This window comes from Oncorhynchus gorbuscha, unplaced genomic scaffold, assembly GCF_021184085.1.
Source record: "Oncorhynchus gorbuscha isolate QuinsamMale2020 ecotype Even-year unplaced genomic scaffold, OgorEven_v1.0 Un_scaffold_333, whole genome shotgun sequence".
Classification (NCBI taxonomy): Eukaryota; Metazoa; Chordata; class Actinopteri; order Salmoniformes; family Salmonidae; genus Oncorhynchus; species Oncorhynchus gorbuscha.
The window spans coordinates 133,440-157,500 of record NW_025745189.1 but is presented as its reverse complement, the minus strand read 5'-3'; the positions used below and the strand labels follow the sequence as shown (position 1 = coordinate 157,500).

The following is a 24,061-nucleotide window of genomic DNA, read 5'->3' as shown; positions in this document are numbered from 1 at the left end:
CATGCAGACACACCTGGGCCCGGTGTCTCCCAGGATAAATACACCACTTCCCCATTCATGGAGGAGACTCTCTCCATGCAGACACACCTGGGCCCGGTGTCTCCCAGGATAAATACACCACTTCCCCATTCATGGAGGAGACTCTCTCCATGCAGACATCTTTATAGATTGTGTTGTGTTTCTTGGTGGGTTTTTTTTCAACACCCTGCATTATCACATTCATGCAAAACACTCACTTACACTGCTGATTACTGATTACACACACTATTGTATATTACACTTAGTTACTTATTTAATAAATATATATTCTGTTACTCCTTATCTCCACGTTGTCTCCCTTTTGTTTTGGGCTTTGAGCCGGTTCGTGACACATAAGGTTCCGTTTTAGGACCACTATTGTTTTCACTACATATTTTACCTCTTGGGGATGTTATTCGAAAACATAATAGTAACTTTCACTGCTATGCGGATGACGCACAGCTGTACATTTCAATGAAACATGGTGAAACCCCAAAATTGCCCACGCTAGAAGCCTGTGTTTCAGACATAATGAAGTGGATGGCTGCAAACTTTCTACTTTTAAACTCGGACAAAACAGAGATGCTTGTTCGTCCCAAGAAACAAAGATATATTCTGTTGAATCTGACAATTAATCTTGATGATTGATCTCTCTTTTGATGGTTGACCCTGATCTCTCTTTTGACCCTGATCTCTCTTGGCCATGTTCTGTTATAATCCTCCCCTGGCACATCCAGAAGAGGACTGGCCACCCCTCATAGCCTGGTTCCTCTCTAGGTTTCTTCCAAGGTTTTGGCCTTTCTAGAGAGTTTCCAAGCCACCGTGCTTCTACACCTGCATTGCTTGCTGTTTGGGGTTTTAGGCTGTGCTTCTGTACAGCACTTTTTTATTTATTTTTTATTTTACCTTTATTTAACTAAGCAAGTCAGTTAAAAACAAATTCTTATTTTCAATCACGGCCTAGGAACAGTGGGTTAACTGCCTGTTCAGGGAAGGAATGTTCTGCCTGTTCAAGACGACAGATGTCAGCTCTGGGATTTGAACTTGCAACCTTCCGGTTACTAGTCCAACGCTACCCTGCCGCCCCACTTTGATATATCGGCTCATGTAAGAAGGGCTATATAAATACATTTGATTTGATTTGAGAGGGGAGAGGAGAGGAGAGAGGAGGGAATATCTGTAATGGGCTACAGTAAATGAGAGCAAACCCAGGTAAAAAAAATACATATATATATTATCATTTTGAATACTTTATTGAGTTTGCCTGGCACAATGGAACCAATGGAATAGGCCAAAAAGATACCAGGCAGGCTTACGCAAATACTCAAAGTATTTGAAAGATTTCAAATAGTATATGAACCCAGGTTTGGAGGGGGTACAGTAGAATGCAAAGTAAGTGGAATGTGGGGTATATCCACTCTACCGCATACAGACACACACATCCTCGCAGACAACCAGCTCTGGGTTCAATCTCTGTCCCCCTTACAGAGTGATCACACCCTGGGAGATCTGGGTTCAACCTCTGTCCCCCTTACAGAGTGATCACACCCTGGGAGATTTGGGTTCAACCTCTGTCCCCCTTACAGAGTGATCACACCCTAGTCACACCCTGGGAGATCTGGGTTCAACCTCTGTCCCCCTTACAGAGTGATCACACCCTGGGAGATCTGGGATCAACCTCTGTCCCCTTACAGAGTGATCACACCCTGGGAGATCTGGGTTCAACCTCTGTCCCCCTTACAGAGTGATCACACCCTGGGAGATCTGGGTTCAACCTCTGTCCCCTTACAGAGTGATCACACCCTGGGAGATCTGGGTTCAACCTCTGTCCCCTTACAGAGTGATCACACCCTGGGAGATCTGGGATCAACCTCTGTCCCCTTACAGAGTGATGACACCCTGGAAGATCTGGGTTCATCCTCTGTCCCCTTACAGAGTGATCACACCCTGGGAGATCTGGGTTCAACCTCTGTCCCCTTACAGAGTGATCACACCCTGTGAGATCTGGGTTCAACCTCTGTCCCCTTACAGAGTGATCACACCCTGGGAGGTCTGGGTTCAACCTCTGTCCCCTTACAGAGTGATCACACCCTGGGAGATCTGGGTTCAACCTCTGTCCCCTTACAGAGTGATCACACCCTGGGAGATCTGGGTTCAACCCCTGTCCCCTTACAGAGTGATCACACCCTGGGAGATCTGGGTTCAACCTCTGTCCCCTTACAGAGTGATCACACCCTGGGAGATCTGGGTTCAACCCCTGTCCCCTTACAGAGTGATCACACCCTGGGAGATCTGGGTTCAACCCCTGTCCCCTTACAGAGTGATCACACCCTGGGAGATCTGGGTTCAACCTCTGTCCCCTTACAGAGTGATCACACCCTGGGAGATCTGGGTTCAACCTCTGTCCCCTTACAGAGTGATCACACCCTGGGAGATCTGGGTTCAACCTCTGTCCCCTTACAGAGTGATCACACCCTGGGAGATTCACTGCTTCCCAACTGTTTGCTTTCGGAAAGTATTCAGACCTCTTGACATTTTACACGTTTTATTACATTACAACCTTATTCTAAAATTGTTTTAAAAATGTTTTTATTATAAAAAATTGAAAACTTAAATATTACATTTGCATAAGTATTCAGACCCTTTACTCAGTACTTTGTTGAAGCACCTTCGGCAGTGATTACAGCCTCAAGTCTTATTGGGTGTGACGCTAGAAGCTTTGCACACCTGTATTTTGGGAGTTTCTCCCATTCTTCTCTGCAGATACTCTCAATCTCTATCAGGTTGGATGGGGAGCGTTGCTGTTCAGGTCTCTCCAGGGATGTTCGATCGGGTTCACGTCCGGGCTCTGGCTGGACCACTCAAGGACATTCAGAGACTTTTTCCAAAGCCACTCCTGCATTGTCCTGCTTAGGGTCACTGTCCTGTTGGAAAGTGAACCTTCGCCTCAGACAGGGATCCTGAGCTCTCTGGAGTAGGTTTTCATCAAGGATCTCTCTACACTTTGGTCCGTTCATCTTTCCCTCGGTCCTGACAAGTGTCCCAGTCCCTGACGTTAAAAAACATCCCCACAGCAAGATTCTGCCACCACTGCCACCACCATGCTTCACCGTAGGGATGGTGGAAGTTTTACTCCAGATGTGATGCTTGGCATTTTGGCCAAAGAGTTCAATCTTGGTTTCATCAGACCAGAGAATCTTGTTTTCATGTTCTGAGAGTCCTTTAGGTGCTTTTGGCAAACTCCAAGTGGGCTGTAATGTGCCTTTTAGTAAAGAGTGGCTTCCGTCTGGCCACTCTACAATAAAGGCCTTATTGGTGGAGTGCTGCAGAAAGAGTTGTCCTGGAAGGTTCTCCCATCTCCACAGAGGAACTCTAGAGCTCTGGCAGAGTGACCATCGGGTTCTTGGTCACCTCCCTGACCAAGGCCCTTCTCCCCGATTGATCAGTTTGGCTGGGCTACCAGCTCTAGGAAGAGTCTTGGTGGTTCCAAACTTCACCATTTCAGAATGATGGAGGCCACTGTGTTCTTTGGGACCTTCAATGCTGCAGACATGTTTTGGTACCTTTCACCAGATCTGTGCCTCGACACAATCCTGTCTCAGAGCTCTATGGACAATTCCTTCAACCTCATGGCTTGGTTTTTGACATACACTTTCAACTGTGGGACATTAAATAGACAGGTGTGTGCCTTTCCAAATCATGTCAAATCAATTGAATTTACCACAGGTGGACTTCAATGAAGTTGTAGAAACATCTCAAGGATGATTAATGGAAACAGGATGCACCTGAGCTCAGTTTTGAGTCTCAAAGCAAAGTGTCTGAATAGTTATGTAAATAAGGTTATATTTTTTCATGCAAAAACTTCTAAAAACTATATTCTCTTTGTCATTCTGGGGTATTGTGTGTGGGATGATGAGGAAATGAATTAATATAATCCAAAATCAAACCAAATCAAATCAAATGTTATTGGTCACACATGTGTTTACCAGATGTTATTGTGAGCGTAGCGATATGCTTGTGCTTCTAGTTCCGACAGTGCAGCAATATCTAACAAGTAATATATAACAATTTCACAACAAAGACCTAATACACACAAATCTAAGTAAAGGAATGGAATAAGAATATATAAATATGTGGATGAGAAATGTCTGTCACGCCTTCTTCACCACACTGTCTGTGTGGCTGGACCATTTCAGTTTGTCCGTGATGTGTATGCTGAGGAACTTAAAACTTTCTACCTTCTCTACTACTGTCCAGTCCATGTGGATGGGGGGGGGCATGGCCACGGAGTCATGGGTGAACAGGGAGTACAGTAGGGGACTGAGCACGCACCATTGTGGGGCCCCAGTGTTGAGGATCAGCGAAGTGGAGATGCTGTTTCCTACCTTCACCACCTGGGGGCAGCCCGTCAGGAAGTCCAGGACCCAATTGCACAGGGCGGGGTTCAGACCCAGGGCCTCGAGCTTAATGATGATCCATTTTAGAATAAGGCTGTAAGGTAACAAATTGTGGAAAAAGTCAAGGGGTATGAATACTTTCCGAATGCACATACAAAAGTGCACTACCTTTGACCAGGGCCCATAATGTGCTAAATAGTGAATAGGGTATATATTCTTATTCCATTCCTTTGCTATATGGTATGCACCCAGAGAGACTTCACTACTCACACCCTCCCTCCTCCAACAGCCACTTGCTCTACTGAGCTCTAGTTTATACTGATAGAACAGCAACGGGATGCTGATACCGTTAAAAGGTCAAGGATAGAGAGGAAACAGATCAAAAAGGTTGTGTCAAATATACAGTGTATATTCAAACGGATTGACAGTTCCTCTGCAACCCACTCTATCCAACCACTATATTCTCTCTCTCTTTTACTATTCTCTGTTTTCTTCTACTCTCTCTTTCCTTGTCTTTTCTCTCTCTCTTCCATTGGCAGTGGCTGTGAGAACGTTCCTTTCCTCTCCTCCTCCTACTCCACCAGTGCAGATGTCTTCCCAGCTGGCTTGGCAGTATGTTCATAACGACCAGCTGTCTATTGACCTGCTGTGTCCTGATAGCCTTCACTACCCTCCTTTCCCTGCCTCCTTTCCTCACCCCATTTCCTTCACCAGAACCCTTCTTTCTTAATCTCCTTTACTTAATCAGAACCCTCCTTTCCTTACCTCCTTTACTTAATCAGAACCCTCCTTTCCTTACCTCCTTTGCTTCATCAGAACACTCTTTTCCTAGTCGCCTTCCTTCAGCATAGTCCAAAATACCTCACCCCCCTCAACCCCTGGGTTAAAGTTGGGGAACAGGACAGAATGGGAACACTGGGGAACAAATCACATTGTGACCTAACTGCAGAGGAGTGAGTGGGCAAAGTGACTCTCATTCCAGACTTTGCCGAAGTCTCTCTCTCTCTCTCTCTCTCTCTCTCTCTCTCTCTCTCTCTCTCTCTCTCTCTCTCTCTCTCTCTCTCTCTCTCTCTCTCTCTCTCTCTCTCTCTCTCTCTCTCTCTCTCAACAGTGGAGAATCCCCCTTTTCTGCATTTTTTGCAAACCCCCAGAACAGACAGTCAGTGACGCGGTAAAAGGTTAGGGTTCAAAGGTTATGAGTGAAAGGTTAGGGGTGGGCAACAGGGACTCTGTTCAGAGGTCTGTAGTCAATGGACACAATCAACAGAAGTATCCAATGAATACAGCTCGCATTTTACGTAAAAAGCCACATCCAACATCCAACATATGATTTTACATCTAGCAGTTCAGCGTGTCTACATGTTGTAGATATTTCTATTATGGAACACAGGAGAATAAATACAAGTCTCTGAGCATGGGAATGATATTTTCCTGTTTCAAAGCCAGGTCTGTTCCCAGAATAATCTCGTCTTCATCCGACCAGTCCTATTCAATTCACATACCCTGACAAAAATATGCAGAGATAGTCAACTGCCTAAGGACTGAGACTGGATTGACCAGAGACAGCTAACTCCCTAAAGACAAAGACTGGATTGACCAGAGATAGTCAACTCCCTAATGACAAAGACTGGATTGACCAGAGACAGCTAACTCCCTAAAGACAAAGACTGGATTGACCAGAGATAGTCAACTCCCTAATGACAAAGACTGGATTGACCAGAGATAGTTAACGTCCTAAGTACAACGGCTGGATTGACCAGAGATAGTCAACTCCCTAAAGACAAAGACTGGATTGACCAGAGATAGTCAACTCCCTAATGACAAAGACTGGATTGACCAGAGATAGTCAACTCCCTAAAGACAAAGACTGGATTGACCAGAGATAGTCAACTCCCTAAAGACAAAGACTGGATTGACCAGAGATAGTCAACTCCCTAAAGACAAAGACTGGATTGACCAGAGATAGTCAACTCCTTAATGACAAAGGCTGGATTGACCAGAGATAGTCAACTCCCTAAGGACAAAGACTGGCTTGAGCAGAGATAGTCAACTCCCTAAGGACAGACTGGATTGAGCAGAGATGGTCAACTCTCTAAGGACAAAGATGAGAGATAAATATATATATATTTTGATAAAGAATTTCAGTCACTGGCTTTAAGAGTGGGAACCCTAATGGGAACAAAAACACAGGAATATACACTGATATAAGGGGGACAGGGAGATGATGATACACACACACACACACACACACACACACACACACACACACACACACACACACACACACACACACACACACACACACACACACACACACACACACACACACACACACACACACACACACACACACACACACACACACACACACACACACACACACACACACACACACACACACACACACAGAAATATGCCATATGCATGTACCTACAGACACAGACTCAAAGACACTTGCTCCAATATCAAATGCCAAAGAATCCATGGTTTTAACCATCAAATAGTCAGTGGTGTCAAGGCAAGAAGGACCTTCCACACCACCAAGAGGAACATCAAATTAGACATCCCAAATAGGATCTGGTAAAAGATAAATGAATCAGTTATATAACCCATCGCCCTTTATGGGTCTGTGGTCTGGGGTCTGTTTACCAATCAATAATTCACAAAATGAGACAATCATCCCCCGTATACAACGTAAAAACCAAATAATGAAGGCAGAGCAGAATTAGGACGATACCCTCATCATCCAAATCCTGAAAAGAGCTGTTCAATTCTCCAACCACCTGAAAGGAAGTGACTCCCAAACCTTCCATAACAAAGCCATGAGATGAACCTGGAGAAGAGTCCCCTCAGCAAGCTGGTCCTGGAGCTCTGTTCACAAACACAAACAGACCCCACAGAGCCCCAGGACAGCAACACAGTTAGACCCAACCAAATCATGAGAAAGCAAAAAGATAATTACTTGACACATTGGAAAGATTTAACCAAATAACTGTGTGAACTAGAATGCTATTTGACCTTAAACAGAGAATAAACAGTGGCAGAATACCTGACTACTGTTACTGACCCAAACTTAAGGAAAGCTCTGATTATGTACAGACTCAGTGAGCATATCCTTATTGAGAAAGGCCGCCGTAGGCAGACATGGCTCTCAAGAGAAAACAGGCTATGTGCTCACTGCCCACAAAATGAGGTGGAAACTGAACCGCGCTTCCGAACCTCCTGCCAAATGTATGACCATGTTAGATTACACAGACCAATAAAGAATTTCAAAACAAACCCAATTTTGATAAACTCCCATATCTATTAAGTGCCACAGTGTGACATCTCCACAGCAATATTTGTGACATGTTGCCACAAGAAAAGGGCAAACAGTGAAGAACATTTCAATTCAAGGGGCTTTAGTGGCAGGGGAAACATGTGTTTACATTGCCAAAACAAGTGAAATAGACAATAAACAAACGTGAAGTTAACAATCAGAATACATACAACCCAAATGTATGTTCATTTCTTTTTATGTTTCTACTTGAACTATTTGCACATTATTACAACACTGTATATTGCCAGTAATATGACATTTGAAATGTCTCTATTCATTTGAAACTTTTGTAAGTGTAATGTTTACTGTTCATTTCTTTATTGTCTATTTCACTTGTTTTGACAATGTAAACACACGTTTCCCCTGCCAATAAAACCCCTTGAATGGAATTCACTTGCCTCTCCGTCAGAACGCAGAACACAGACAGAGGACTGTTTGAACAAGGCACATTCTCCAGGCCCAGTGGGAGGTGAGTGAATTCCCAGAGTCCTTTATACTGCTGGTAGAATGGCACAGATGCCTCAGGGGGAACAGAACGGCCCTTTGTGTTATAGATTATACTGAGAAGGATGAGAAGATTCTCGATGACTTTAGAACTATGAGTATAAGTGACCTGGGCCAGGAGATTCCTCTCCTGACCCCATGACCTGACCAGGGAAAACATCGGGCCCTGCGTACAGGAGTAGGATGCCTAAAGATACGGGTCCATAGACCAGGTCAAACACACACCAATGCATACACATTCACACATACAAATGTACACAAACATACACCAATGCATACACATTCACACATACAAATGTACACAAACACACACCAATGCATACACATTCACACATACAAATGTACACAAACACACACCAATGCATACACATTCACACATACAAATGTACACAAACACACACCAATGCATACACATTCACACATACAAATGTACACAAACACACACCAATGCATACACATTCACACATACAAATGTACACAAACACACACCAATGCATACACATTCACACATACAAATGTACACAAACACACACCAATGCATACACATTCACACATACAAATGTACACAAACACACACCAATGCATACACATTCACACATACAAATGTACACAAACACACGGCTGTTTCGGCTCCTTGGTGGTAATTGGAATTAGTTTGCACCTCCACAACATATTTGATGATTGTCATATGAATCATCACAATGGTCTGGCAGTGCTCTGGATTTGACAGAACTAAATGTGTTTTCCCTAGTGTTTAATGACATCCTAAAGGTACAGCTCTGCTTCTCCTCCTACTGGCCAGAAGTGGTACTGCTGGCGAGAGGGTCATACTGCCAATCACTATTAGCTGACGGACTTGGTTTATCTTTCTTCAACTCAATGTTTGTTCTTCTCAATTAGTAAGTATCATTGTGTGCACGTCCATAGAGACAAATGCCAAGGAGCACATATGAACACGGACATATACAGTACAAATACAGGTTTGTGTAGGTTCACCATTAAGCCTGAATCCTTTAAAAAGTGTGAAACTGAAGGTCTCAATCAAGTGCACCAAGATGAAGTTATTATATATTTTTAAGTAGAGCAAAAGCATCATAAAAAGTCCTGGGCGATTCAGATATCTTGTCTTATCTGCTGTTGCTTCTCAGGGATTTGAAATCAGCCATGATCAACATCTGAATATTCAGTTAAAGACTCACTACCGCACCCCAACCAAGGTGCATCTCTGCATCTCTCTCTTTCTCTCTCTCTCTCTCTCCTTCTCTCTCTCTCTCTCTCTCTAGAGAAGTAGAGATAACACTGCCATAACACAGAACTTCCCTCTTCAGATTCTCCTCCGCTCCTCACCTTACCTCTCTCCTCTCCTCTCCCCTCATCTACTCCCTCCTCTCCTCTCCTCTCCTCTCCTCTCTCTCTCTCCTCTCTCTCTCTCTCTCTCTCTCTCTCTCTCTCCTCTCTCTCTCTCTCTCCTCTCTCTCTCTCCTCTCCTCTCCTCTCTCTCTCTCTCCTCCTCTCCTCTCTCTCTCTCTCTCTCCTCTCTCTCTCTCTCTCTCTCTCTCTCTCTCCTCTCTCTCTCTCTCTCTCTCTCTCTCTCTCCTCTCCTCTCTCTCTCTCCTCTCTCTCTCTCTCCTCTCCTCTCTCTCTCCTCTCCTCTCCTCTCCTCTCTCCTCTCCTCTCCTCTCCTCCTCTCCCTCTCTCTCCTCTCCTCTCCTCTCTCTCTCTCCTCTCCTCTCCCCCATCTACTCTCCCTCCTCTCTCTCTCTCTCCTCTCTCCTCTCTCTCTCATCTCCTCTCCTCTCCCTCATCTCTCTCCTCCTCTCCTCTCCCCTCTCTCTCTCTCTCCTCCCTCCCTCCTCCCCCCTCCTCACTTCTCACCTCCCTCCAAACCTCTGTCCTCTCCTCCTCTCTTTGATGTTTGAGGAATGAGAGTTGTGAGACCCCAGCTGCACTAACAGAGGTCAGGGGTCTTTAATGTCGTGACTGTGGAACACTCCTCTCACAACATGTGCTCATGCTATGAAACCGGACCACCATCTACCTACTCAAGGTCTTATGAGATGGCGGGATCTAAGATACAAGGTTACACAGAAATTGTTTAAAATCTCCCTTTTTGTTTTGACTTTTGCTTTACCCTGACCTGGCGTGTAACCAGGCACAGCTGACTATAAGAGAACCAGTGAGAGTTGATCAAGAACTCAGACCATCAGGAGAAGCCGGTAGCAGGGAGTCTGGGTTGTTGCTTCAGTTTCAGAGTGTTTGTGTATCGTCTTCGTCCGTTTGAGAGATTGACCATTTTCATCACCTCGGAAGCAACAGAGTTTCGTCAGTTCAGCAGCTGGTCGTGGAGTGTGTGTGTGTCATTGCGTCAGTGTGTCTACCATGTGTGTGTGATGGATCTGTTGTCGCCTGTGTGTGGACGTGTGATGGCGGCGGTGTGCTTGGACACCGTCATAGCCGACCTGTTGGTGTCCGAGTCACGGAACGCCACAGCCACCAGGTCAGAGGGCATCTCCCTGGCAACGGGGTCCCTCTTCCTGCTCCTCTGTCTGCTGCTGGCTGCCTGGCATCACACCGACAACAACTCTGTCCCAGGTCAGTCACAATACAGTAACAACAACTCCTTAGCAGGTCAGTTACAATAGTCTGCTAGTTATCATTTTTATATAATAAAAACAAGATGAATTACAACAGTGATTTTTCCAGCTACAGTTCATGATCTTATTTTGGGCTAAAGTGATTCTATAAGTGACCGTGTTGCATCCAGAGCAGGACTGTTGGTCCAAGTCTATGCAGGGATCTTATCTCAATCCATATGATATCTTCATCTATGCTCAGAGACGGAAGAGGATGTGAGACATCCCACTCCCTCATTTTCTCCTGGTTCATATGCAGTCAATGAGCAGACTCAGCTGCTAATGCATTGGTGCCTACGGGAGAGCCCGGAACTGTGAAAAAAGCATTGAATGGTAAACAGCCTGAGTGGGACATCTTCATTTATCCACAACTTTGCTGTTCTGTGTGTTAAAGCTGGTACATTACAGGATGAGATGTTTTGTGTTTAGCTGCCTGTGTGATTCTTTGTGAATGCAGGAACATTGCCTGAAAGGTGCATTGTGGACAGCGCTCTACAATGCATCGCAGATTGAGTCCTGTCCCTCGTCTGACCACAGGGCTGCTGTCTCTACTATGTACTACTCCATTACTATGTTGTGTCTGTCGTATTGGCTGGTTTCATCAGCTGTCTCCTTAATAAACTAATAACATATCATATTTGTGATGTTATGTGAACTTATGTATTGTATTGATATGTACCGCTATGTAGTGTTATGTTAAGCTATTCTATGTAATGTTATGTATGCTATGCCATGTTATGCTACGCTATGTTATGCTATGCTATGCCATGTTATGCTATGCCATGTTATGCTATGCAACGCCCTGCTATGTTAAGTTATTTTATGTGACCACTCTCCCTTTCTCTCTCTTTCTCTCTTCTCTCTTGTTATCCTCTCTCTCTCTTGTTCTCTCTCTCTCTCTCTCTCTCTCTCTCTCTCTCTCTCTCTCTCTCTCTCTCTCTTGTTCTCTCTCTCTCTCTCTCTCTCTCTCTCTCTCTCTCTCTCTCTCTCTCTCTCTCTCTCTCTCTCTCTCTCTCTTTCTCTCTTCTCTCTTGTTATCCTCTCTCTCTTCTCTCTCTCTCTCTCTCTCTCCTCTCTCTCTCTCTCTCTCTCTCTCTCTCTCTTTCTCTCTTCTCGCTCTCTCTCGCTCTCTCTCTCTCTCTCTCTCTCGCTCTCTCTCTCTCTCGCTCTCTCTCTCTCTCTCTCTCTCTCTCTCTCTCTCTCTCTCTCTCTCTCTCTCTCTCTCTCTCTCTCTCTCTCTCTCTCTCTCTCTCTCTCTCTCTCTTGGCTATGACAGGTCCTTTTTTCTGTCTGGGTGTGGGTCCTCTCCTCTCATACCTCAGGTTTATATGGACAGGTAACTACTACAACATGAAATACAATATATTATAATCTGCTACAATAACAAATAGTATATCGGAATAATTGATTAAATACATGTTCTATGTACAGGTATTGGCACTGCCAGTAACTATTACAACAGTAAATATGGAGACATCGTCAGGGTTTGGATCAACGGAGAGGAGACACTCATACTCAGCAGGTCAGTAGCAGGCACTCAATCAGGCAGTCAGTAGCAGGCAGTCAGTCAGATAGTCAGGCAGTCAGTCAGTCAGTCAATCAGGCAGTCAGTACCAGGCAGTCAGTCAGGCAGTCAGTCAGGCAGTCAGGCAGTCAATCAGGCAGTCAGTAGCAGGCAGTCAATAAGGCAGTAGCAGGCAGTCAATCAGGCAGTCAGTAGCAGGCAGTCAATCAGGCAGTCAGGCATTCAGTCAGGCAGTCAGTCACGCAGTCAATCAGGCAGTCAGTAGCAGGCAGTCAATCAGGCAGCCAGTACCAGGAAGTCAGGCTGTCAGTCAGTCAGGATGTCAGTCAATCAGGCAGTCAGTACCAGGCAGTCAGGCTGTCAGTCAGTCAGGATGTCAGTCAGTCAGGATGTCAGTAGCAGTCAGGCAGTCAGTCAGGATGTCAGTCAGTCAGGATGTCAGTAGCAGTCAGGCAGTCAGTCAGTCAGGATGTCAGTAGCAGTCAGGCAGTCAGTCAGTCAGGATGTCAGTAGCAGTCAGGCAGTCAGTCAGTCAGGATGTCAGTCAGTCAGGATGTCAGTCAGTCAGGATGTCAGTAGCAGTCAGGCAGTCAGTCAGGATGTCAGTCAGTCAGGATGTCAATAGCAGTCAGGCAGTCAGTCAGTCAGGATGTCAGTCAGTCAGGATGTCAGTAGCAGTCAGGCAGTCAGTCAGTCAGGATGTCAGTCAGGCAGAGAGTCAGTCAGGATGTCAGTCAGTCAGGATGTCAGTAGCAGTCAGGCAGTCAGTCAGTCAGGATGTCAGTCAGGCAGACAGTCAGTCAGGATGTCAGTCAGTCAGGATGTCAGTAGCAGTCAGACAGTCAGTCAGGATGTCAGACAGTCAGTCAGTCAATCAATCAATAATCAATTGAAACATCTTAATTAAGATGTTTGAATTTCATTTCACAAAAGCACTTGTAGATTACTTGTAGCCTCGATGACATATGTTATAATACACATTTAGACTTATTGACATAGACTTGTAGACTTCGGAGAGTGAATACCAGTGTACCCACCCTCTCTGTACAGTTCCTCTGCAGTGCATCATGTTCTGAGACAGGGGCGTTACACCTCTCGGTTCGGCAGTAAACAGGGTCTGAGCTGTATTGGCATGGATGAGAGAGGCATCATCTTCAACAGCAACATGGCTCTATGGAAGAAGAACCGCACCTACTTCGCTAAAGGTGACCAATTAGACAATGACTTACTCAATTGAGAAAGATAAGCATGGCATTAATAAAATAGCACTACTTAATGGATCATAATAACTGATTCTAGATTTGTAATGGTAAACCATTAGGAGAAGGTTGCTGTATTGAATTAATATTCTCATATACACAAACTAATAGAGAAGTTAGAAAAACAAAGGGGTCCATTGTCCAGTCTGTTACTGGCAATATCTTCACAGGATATCGTCCAATATGTTGTAATAAACTGCTATATCTCCACTGTATGTCCAGCTCTGACAGGGCCTGGGCTGAAGAAGACAGTAGACGTGTGTGTCTCGTCCACACAGACTCACCTGGACCCTCTCCAGGGGCCGGACGGACTGATGGGTGGACAGGTGGACGTACTGAGTCTACTAAGGTGTACAGTAGTGGACATCTCTAACAGACTGTTCCTAGGGGTGCCTCTCAATGGTGAGCCACAGCCTTTTATACTCAATAATACTTTACCCAATATAATATAATACATTTGTATTTTATAAGCACATAATATACATTGATAAATACATTTAGGGAACTTTATTTTGACTTCAGGTCATCAGGGTTTTCTATCTCTAGTTGGTAACTCACAGCCATAAAGCCAATAGACCCTCAACAGTATATCTGAACATCAGTAATGTAAGCACTCAACATTACTTTCCTTTTCAACTGGGAAGTTATTCCACTTTATAACATTTTATTTGATATTATTAGAGAAGGAGCTGCTGCAGAAGATTCAGAAGTACTTTGACACGTGGCAGACAGTGCTGATCAAACCAGATATCTACTTCAAGTTGGACTGGATCCAGCAGAAACACAGGAGAGCAGCGTAAGTCACACAGTTATAAACAGTTAGCATCATTACCAAGGCATCCAGGAGATCTAATATGAGCAGTTTAAGGATTATATAGAATAGGGGAACACTTGGATAGTATCTGTAGATGCTCTACACTTACACAAAAAAGGTTTCTGGAGGCTGTCCCCATACGAGAACCCTTTGAAGAACCCTTTTTGGTTCCAGGTAGAGACTATCAGTAATGTGCCAACTAACTATCTACTAACCCTAACCCTAGTCCTAACCCTAACCCTTATCCTAACCCTAAACTTAACCCTAGTCCTAACCTTAACCCTTATCCTAACCCTAAACTTAACCCTAGTCCTAACCTTAACCCTTATCCTAACCCTAAACTTAACCCTAGTCCTAACCTCAACCCTTATCCTAACCTTAAACTTAACCCTGGTCCTAAACTCAACCCTTATCCTAACCCTAAACTTAACCCTAGTCCTAACCTTAACCCTTATCCTAACCTTAAACTTAACCCTAGTCCTAACCTCAACCCTTATCCTAACCCTAAACTTAACCCTAGTCCTAACCTTAACCCTTATCCTAACCTTAAACTTAACTCTAGTCCTAAACTCAACCCTTATCCTAACCCTAAACTTAACCCTAGTCCTAACCTTAACCCTTATCCTAACCTTAAACTTAACCCTAGTCCTAAACTCAACCCTTATCCTAACCCTAAACTTAACCCTAGTCCTAACCTTAACCCTTATCCTAACCTTAACCTTAACCCTAGTCCTAAACTCAACCCTTATCCTAACCCTAGTCCTAACCTTAACCCTTATCCTAAACCCTAAACTTAACCCAAGTCCTAACCTTAACCCTTATCCTAACCCTAAACGTAACCCTAGTCCTAACCTTAACCCTTATCCTAACCCTAAACGTAACCCTAGCCCTAATCTAAGCCTTTTTCTAAACCTAACCTTAACCGTAAACTAGCAGTTTCTTATCAACAGATTTGTTTGTTGATAGTATGACCATCTGTAGAGCATCTATCTGGACTATCTGGACTATACAGCTCCACATCTTCTCTCTCTGCTCCTCTCCGGCGCTCCACGTCTTCTCCCTCTGCTACTCTCTGGCGCTCCACATCTTCTCCCTCTGCTCCTCTCCGGAGCTCCACGTCTTCTCTCTCTGCTCCTCTCCGGTGCTCCACGTCTTCTCCCTCTGCTCCTCTCCTGCGCTCCACTTCTTCTCCCTCTGCTCCTCTCCGGCGTTCCGCGTCTTCTCCCTCTGCTCCTCTCCGGCACTCCACGTCTACTCCCTCTGCTCCTCTCCGGCGCTCCACGTCTTCTCCCTCTGCTCCTCTCCGGCGCTCCACGTCTACTGTCTCTGCTCCTCTCCGGCGCTCCACGTCTTCTCCCTCTGCTCCTCTCCGGCGCTCCACGTCTTCTCCCTCTGCTCCTCTCCGGCGCTCCACGTCTTCTCCCTCTGCTCCTCTCCGGCGCTCCACGTCTTCTCTCTCTGCTCCTCTCCGGCGCTCCACGTCTACTCCCTCTGCTCCTCTCCGGCGCTCCACGTCTTCTCCCTCTGCTCCTCTCCGGCGCTCCACGTCTTCTCCCTCTGCTCCTCTCCGGCACTCCACGTCTTCTCCCTCTGCTCCTCTCCGGCGCTCCACGTCTACTCTCTCTGCTCCTCTCCGGCGCTCCATGTCTACTCCCTCTGCTCCTCTCCGGCGCTCCACGTCTTCTCCCTCTGCTCCTCTCCGGCGCTCCACGTCTACTCCCTCTGCTCCTCTCCGGCGCTCCACGTCTTCTCCCTCTGCTTCTCTCCGGCGCTCCACGTCTACTCTCTCTGCTCCTCTCCGGCGCTCCACGTCTTCTCCCTCTGCTCCTCTCTGGCGCGCCACGTCTTCTCTCTCTGCTCCTCTCCGGCGCTCCACGTCTTCTCCCTCTGCTCCTCTCTGGCGCTCCACGTCTTCTCTCTCTGCTCCTCTCCGGCGCTCCACGTCTTCTCCCTCTGCTCCTCTCCGGCGCTCCACGTCTTCTCCCTCTGCTCCTCTCCGGCGCTCCACGTCTTTTCCTCTGCTCCTCTCCAGCGCTCCACGTCTTCTCCCTCTGCTCCTCTCTGGCCTCCACGTCTTCTCTCTCTGCTCCTCTCCGGCGCTCCCACTTCGCCTCATCATGAGACCTGGACTCCATCACTTCGCTGATTCCTCCCTTATATCTGTCACTCCCTTAGGTTCATTCCCCAGGCAGTATTGATTGTGTGTTTCATGTCAAGACCCCACTCCTGTTTTGTATTGTTTCATTTCCATTGTTTTATTACTCTCCATCTGCACCTGCTTCTCCACTTCCATCATCTTCATTACAACAATGAGCATTTAACAGCACATTTCACACATGACAAATACACAATATACATATACAATTCTACTAAATAATGTTTTATTTAAATATATACAGCATTAAAGTTGAAAGTATTAGTGTTAATGTATAGCTCTGTTGTTGTGTTGCAGTCAGGAGCTGCAGGATGCTATAGAGAGTCTGGTCGACCAGAAGAGAAGAGGTCTACAGGAAGCTGACAAACTGGACCACATCAACTTCACTGCAGACCTCATCTTTGCACAGGTCAGTCCCTGACCTTGCCGTTACCCTATCCCCAACACTAACCCAAGCACAGGTCAGTCCCTGACCTTGCCGTTACATTATCCCCAACACTAACCCAAGCACAGGTCAGTCCCTGACCTTGCCGTTACCCTATCCCCACCACTAACCCAAGCACAGGTCAGTCCCTGACCTTGCCGTTACCCTATCCCCAACACTAACCCAAGCACAGGTCAGTCCCTGACCTTGCCGTTACCCTATCCCCAACACTAATCCCCCAAGCACAGGTCAGTCCCTGATACCCTATCCCCAACACTAACCCAAGCACAGGTCAGTCCCTGACCTTGACCTATCCCCAACACTAACCCAAGCACAGGTCAGTCCCTGACCTTGCCGTTACCCTATCCCCAACACTAACCCAAGCACAGGTCAGTCCCTGACCTTGCCGTTACCCTATCCCCAACACTAACCCAAGCACAGGTCAGTCCCTGACCTTGCCGTTACCCTATCCCCAACACTAACCCAAGCACAGGTCAGTCCCTGACCTTGCCGTTACCCTATCCCCAACACTAACCCAAGCACAGGTCAGTCCCTGACCTTGCCGTTACCCTATCCCCAACACTAACCCAAGCACAGGTCAGTCCCTGACCTTGCCGTTACCCTATCCCCAACACTAACCCAAGCACAGGTCAGTCCCTGACCTTGCCGTTACCCTATCCCCAGCACAGGTCAGTCCCTGACCTTGCCGTTACCCTATCCCCACCACTAACCCAAGCACAGGTCAGTCCCCCTGACCTTATCCCCAACACTAACCCAAGCACAGGTCAGTCCCTGACCTTGCCGTTACCTTATCCCCAACACTAACCCAAGCACAGGTCAGTCCCTGACCTTGCCGTTACCCTATCCCCAACACTAACCCAAGCACAGGTCAGTCCCCTGACCTATCCCCAACACTAACCCAAGCACAGGTCAGTCCCTGACCTTGCCGTTACCCTATCCCCAACACTAACCCAAGCACAGGTCAGTCCCTGACCTTGCCGTTACCCTATCACCAACACTAACCCAAGCACAGGTCAGTCCCTGACCTTGCCGTTACCCTATCCCCAACACTAACCCAAGCACAGGTCAGTCCCTGACCTTGCCGTTACCCTATCCCCAACACTAACCCAAGCACAGGTCAGTCCTTGACCTTGCCGTTACCCTATCCCCAACACTAACCCCACAGGTCAGTCCCTGACCTTGCCGTTACCCTATCCCCAACACTAACCCAAGCACAGGTCAGTCCCTGACCTTGCCGTTACCCTATCCCCAACACTAACCCAAGCACAGGTCAGTCCCTGACCTTGCCGTTACCCTATCCCCAACACTAACCCAAGCACAGGTCAGTCCCTGACCTTGCCGTTACCCTATCCCCAACACTAACCCAAGCACAGGTCAGTCCCTGACCTTGCCGTTACCCTATCCCCAACACTAACCCAAGCACAGGTCAGTCCCTGACCTTGCCGTTACCTTATCCCCAACACTAACCCAAGCACAGGTCAGTCCCTGACCTTGCCGTTACCTTATCCCCAACACTAACCCAAGCACAGGTCAGTCCCTGACCTTGCCGTTACCCTATCCCCAACACTAACCCAAGCACAGGTCAGTCCCTGACCTTGCCGTTACCCTATCCCCAACACTAACCCAAGCACAGGTCAGTCCCTGACCTTGCCGTTACCCTATCCCCAACACTAACCCAAGCACAGGTCGTCTGCACAACTTAAAGACTGCCTTAGCCCACTGAGACAAAGATCTAGGCATTAGGCAAGGCCCAAACCCAGGCTTAACTCAATTTAATTTCAATTAGTCAATATACATTTATGGAACTTTCAAATTTCAATTTACTTCCTGAATTGACTGAATTGAAATGAAATTGATCCTTACATTGGCCCTGACCCCAGCCCATGTCCTCTGCACAATATTATAATCCATTCTGCCGGTTGTTTCCACTTTCTTATGTTAAAACATGTATAACAATAACATAGCCTGAGTAGCCAAAGTGAGTCAACTAATCTGAAGTGTGATTGTGTGTTTCAGAGCCATGGGGAGCTGTCAGCTGAGAATGTGAGGCAGTGTGTATTGGAGATGGTGATAGCAGCTCCAGACACTCTGTCTATCAGTCTGTTCTTCATGCTGCTGCTTCTCAAACAGAACCCTGACGTAGAACTACAGCTCCTAGAAGAGATAGACACTGCTATAGGTGAGTCCCCACTTCACAATCTGTTAACATAGAGCTACAGCTTTTAGAAGAGATAAACACTTCAATTCTGTCTTTGTGTCTTTGAGCGAGGTACTTAATCCTAATTGCTCCTGTAAGTCATTCTGGATAAGAGTGTCTGTTAAATGACTCAAATGTATAATAGGTCAGACCATCGCAATCTGTTAACATAGAGCTACAGCTTCTAGAAGAGATAGACACTGTTATAGGTGAGTAACCTCCTGCTGCAGCTTTTCTCTTTTTACTAGTTATAGGTCAGGACCCATCAAACCCAGACAACCACAGTACTTTCCAATTGAACTAAACACTCTCATTTGATATTTTAGGGGTTCATGTAGCTATATAGAATAAGTGGCTGTTTGAAGACCATCTCCCTCCTCTCTCAATGTAGGTGATAGGGAACTCCACAACTCTGACCTGCAGAACCTAAGGGTCCTAGAGAGCTTCATCAATGAGTCCTTAAGGTTCCATCCTGTGGTGGACTTTACCATGCGCCGGGCACTGTCTGATGATGTCATCAGTGGCTACCGGGTGCCAAAGGGGACAAACATCATTCTGAACATGGGACGCATGCACAGATCAGAGTTCTTCCTCAAGCCCAATGAGTTCAGTCTGGACAACTTTGAGAAAAATGTAAGAGAATAATCAAGACTATCACAGGGAGAAATTCATCTGCACCCTGAGGTGTAAAGATATTTACTAATTGATTTATTTATTTCTCTCTGTCGCTCTCCCTCTCTCTCTTGCACTCTCAGATACCTAATCGTTTCTTCCAGCCTTTCGGATCCGGTCCTCGATCCTGCGTTGGCAAGCACATTGCCATGGTGATGATGAAATCCATCCTGGTTACGCTTTTGTCACGGTACTCTGTGTGTCCTCATGAGGGCCTGACCCTAGATCGCCTCCCACAGACCAACAACCTATCACAGCAGCCCGTGGAGGAGGAGGGGGAGCCTCACACCATGAAGTTCCTCCCAAGACACCAAGCCAGGAAGCAGTCTTAGAGCAGGGCTCAGACACTGGCATATCCCAAATGACAACCTATTCCCTATGTAGTGCAATACCTTTCACCAGGGCTCACAGGGCTCTGGTCAAAAGTAGTGCACTATGTAGGAAATGGGGTGGTATTTGGGACAAAGATTGCATTTTAGGGCTAATCTTAAAATAATACTTACTTCCCATATGTAATATGTCAGTATTTGATTCATATTTGTATGTCTGTTATTTTGTACGACAAGTTATTTTGTGACGTTTTCTATGATAATAAGTTATGTTCCAGGAGGACATGTCTTTGTAACCAATGGTATCTTTAAAAAGAAACGCTTGTTGTTGATTCACACACACCATTATAATTATAGAATCTGAACTGTACATTTACACTTTTAAAACTAAATGACGCTGAAGTGAAAATAAATGGTATATATTGTTTTATTCAATCTGTTCAGTTTATTCATTAGATGTCCTTGGACCTATGGATGTTATGACTGACTGTCCATGAGATCAACATGATATTTAAAACATAGCTATACAGTTTAAACAATGAAGCTATAATTTGTGTTATGATGTTAGACAGTTGAACTAAGCTCATGAGACATTTACAGCCTTGTATTATGGTTCATCATTACCAACCTTTAGGCATGATCATTTAACCCCTTATCTCCTGTATGCCCTCCATCTTACTGTCTCAGTGAGAAGGGAACAACAGCAGCATATTTGTCCTGAACAATTTTGCAACTTTAATATGAGTGATTTGGTGAGTTAGATTTCCATGTATTATATAAAACATACTGTAGGTGCCCTAACCAACAAAAATATAAATGCAACATGCAAAAATGTCAACGATTTTACTGAGTTACAGTTCATATGAGGAAATCAGTCAATAGAAATGAAATCATTAGGCCCTAATCTATGGATTTCACATCACTGGGCAGGGCCACAGACATGGGTGGGCCTGGGAGGGCATAGGCCCACCCACTGAGGAGCCAGGCCCAGCCAATCTGAATTAGTTTTCCCCCACAAAAGGGCTTTATTACAGACAGAAATAGTCCTCAGTTTCATCATCTATCTGGGTGGCTGGTCTAAGATGATCCTGCAGGTGAAGAAGGTCCTGCATTGGCGTGGTTACATGTGGTCTGTGGTTGTGAGGCCGGTTGGATATACTGTCAAATTCTCTCAAACGCTGTTGGGGGCGGCTTATAATAGAGAAATGAACATTAAACAGCTCTGGTGGACATTCCTGCAGTCAGCATGACCCTGTGTGCAACTTTCTGGATCTGAGTCTCCAGAGGCCCGTCCGATCCCCTGGTAATGACTTCATCTGCATCGCTTCACCCACCATGAGCTCAAGTAAGTCCTTTGATGATTTGTCGTAGATGAACTTAGAAACCTGTCTTCTGTGTTGAAGCTTCTCCAGCACGTCTGTCACCACACAGGGCTCCAGGAGAGTGTTGGCTACTGGTAGAGCTGCTTTTAAGCGCTGTGCCATGAGGTGCTGGGCCGGGCTGGTATTTATGCCTTCCGTTAGGGTATTGCTCCACTACAGGCCTGCTTTCCAGGCATTCTTCGCCTCTCACAGCTTTTCTGCAGAGGTTCTTCACAATTTTGACTTCCATCTCTACCTTTCCATGAGCTTTTAGGTGTTGTGGCGATGAGGTGACAGGCTCAAATTCCCAATTAGCAGCAGATGTCCGGAACTCAAAGCAGAATAATTGGGGTCCATTATCTGGCTGGCCATAGCGGGCAAACTGAGCCTTGCAGCGGTTGGTTATCGTCTCTTCTGAGATGTTGTGGAGGAGGTCAACCTCCCAGAAGTATGAGTCATGATTGACTAATAGAAGAAAGTCTTTGCCACTGTGCTGGAGCAGTTTGTTGACTCCCTACAGACACACAGACCAGGCCTGACCACCCCTACCAGCACACTCAGCCCTGGTTCAAGTCTGAGGAGAACAATGAGAGAGTCACAAAGACTAGAACTAGAGCTTTTCTGGAGTTTAAAAACACCAACATAAACTCCATTCCAGATGATTCCACTCCTGGAGCCTCCATCCGTCTCTACCAGGGAGGCAGGTTAGTGAACTTATATCCTTCCTGTTTGGCCCTGTCCGGGGGTGTCCTCGGATGGGGCCACAGTGTCTCCTGACCCCTTCTGTCTCAGCCTCCAGTATTTATGCTGCAGTAGTTTATGTGTCGGGGGGCTAGGGTCAGTTTGTTATATCTGGAGTACTTCTCCTGTCCTATTCGGTGTCCTGTGTGAATCTAAGTGTGCATTCTCTAATTCTCTCCTTCTCTCTTTCTTTCTCTCTCTCGGAGGACCTGAGCCCTAGGACCATGCCCCAAGACTACCTGACATGATGACTACTTGCTGTCCCCAGTCCACCTGACTGTGCTGCTGCTCCAGTTTCAACTGTTCTGCCTTATTATTATTTGACCATGCTGGTCATTTATGAACATTTGAACATCTTGGCCATGTTCTGTTATAATCTCCACCCTGTTATAATCTCTGGTTCCTCTCTAGGTTTCTTCCTAGGTTTTGGCCTTTCTAGGGAGTTTTTCCTAGCCACTGTGCTTCTACACCTGCATTGCTTGCTGTTTGGGGTTTTAGGCTGGGTTTCTGTACAGCACTTTGAGATATCAGCTGATGTACGAAGGGCTATATAAATAAATTGGATTTGATTTGAACTCTTACTGTGAGCCTGTGTCACAGCCTGACCCTGTTCAGGTAACGGACACACAGCAGAGCAGTGTGATCTTACCCCTGTCAAAGACTGGACACACTGACAGGTTCAGAGTGGAGTACAGAGCTGTCAGGACTGACCTGTTCTTTCCTTATGAGGAGAAGTGGAGAAACATGGAGACCAGAGATAGTGGAGAAGTCTGTGTGACATCAGATCTGGAGAGAGATACACAGTACCAGATCAGACACAGAGCAGAGGACAGGGCAGGAGAGAGTGAGTTCAGTGACATCACTGTGACAGAGATTGGGACAGGGTCTGGGCCTGGGCGTCCAGTAGTCCAGTCAGCAGGCAGAAACTCAGTCAGTCTGATCTGGAGAAGACCAGCGGCGGTTGCAGAGGGATGGTCTGTGGATGAGAAGTGGGTCTCTTTCTACAACGCTGAGTCCAGGGATCACATCTACACGTACGCTGACTTAGTCTTCACTGAGGGAGAGAAGATCTACCCGCTGTTTGAAACTTATGGAACAGATAAAGGCCTTCTAATACAGGAACTGAAATAGATTTCCAGGCATCATAAGGACACTTGAGTAGTGAGGTGGTCAGTCACACAAAGAGCAGACAAGTTTAGATACATTGTTGCATCATACTTTTTAACAACTACATTTGTATTTAGCTCTTTGTCCATATCTTTCACCTCTTGTGTAATTGTAATTTGATTATTTCATTTAGAGATGTTTTATATATATTATTGAGATGTATAAGACAGTTACAAGCTCGTAATAAAGTCATTTGTATTGGTTGGAATATTTATTGCAAGTTTGAAATTATGACGGTTTCAATTAGGTTTATATAAAAAATAGGTTTATTAACTTCCTGAGGAAGTTCAGTGTGTGATGTTGTGGCCTAGTTGATTTAGTTTTATAATCACACACCAGTGCTGTACCACCCTCTAGTGGCTGGTGTCTGCACCACATCTATCTGCTAATCCTGTTTGATCAACATGGGAATAGGAACAGGCCATATTATGATGTGCTGAGTGCTTTCTGTCTGCTTCATAAGGTTCTGGGATGCAGGTTGAAGTCTTCTCTTTAATTGGAGGATATTCAGGGAACATTGATATG

The 24,061-nt window shown here is 45.9% G+C and overlaps 1 protein-coding gene across 1 annotated transcript; it reads left to right on the top strand.

The window, feature by feature from the left end:
• Positions 1-10,150: 10,150 nt before the first annotated feature.
• Positions 10,151-20,700, top strand: LOC124017811 (aromatase). The gene is made up of 10 exons (XM_046333023.1): positions 10,151-10,830; positions 12,148-12,207; positions 12,303-12,393; positions 13,447-13,601; positions 13,878-14,057; positions 14,337-14,451; positions 16,922-17,033; positions 19,086-19,248; positions 19,658-19,899; positions 20,022-20,700. The coding sequence occupies exons 1-10, from the start codon at positions 10,629-10,631 to the stop codon at positions 20,268-20,270; spliced, it is 1,569 nt and encodes a 522-aa protein (XP_046188979.1). The 5' UTR covers positions 10,151-10,628; the 3' UTR covers positions 20,271-20,700.
• Positions 20,701-24,061: the final 3,361 nt, after the last annotated feature.

Excerpts from the sequence above, each read along its gene's own strand:
- LOC124017811 (XM_046333023.1), top strand. The coding sequence starts at position 10,629 with ATGGATCTGTTGTCGCCTGTGTGTGGACGTGTGATGGCGGCGGTGTGC. Across the intron at positions 13,602-13,877 it reads CCGCACCTACTTCGCTAAAG|CTCTGACAGGGCCTGGGCTG; the intron begins GTGACCAATTAG and ends CTGTATGTCCAG. Across the intron at positions 19,900-20,021 it reads TGGACAACTTTGAGAAAAAT|ATACCTAATCGTTTCTTCCA; the intron begins GTAAGAGAATAA and ends TTGCACTCTCAG.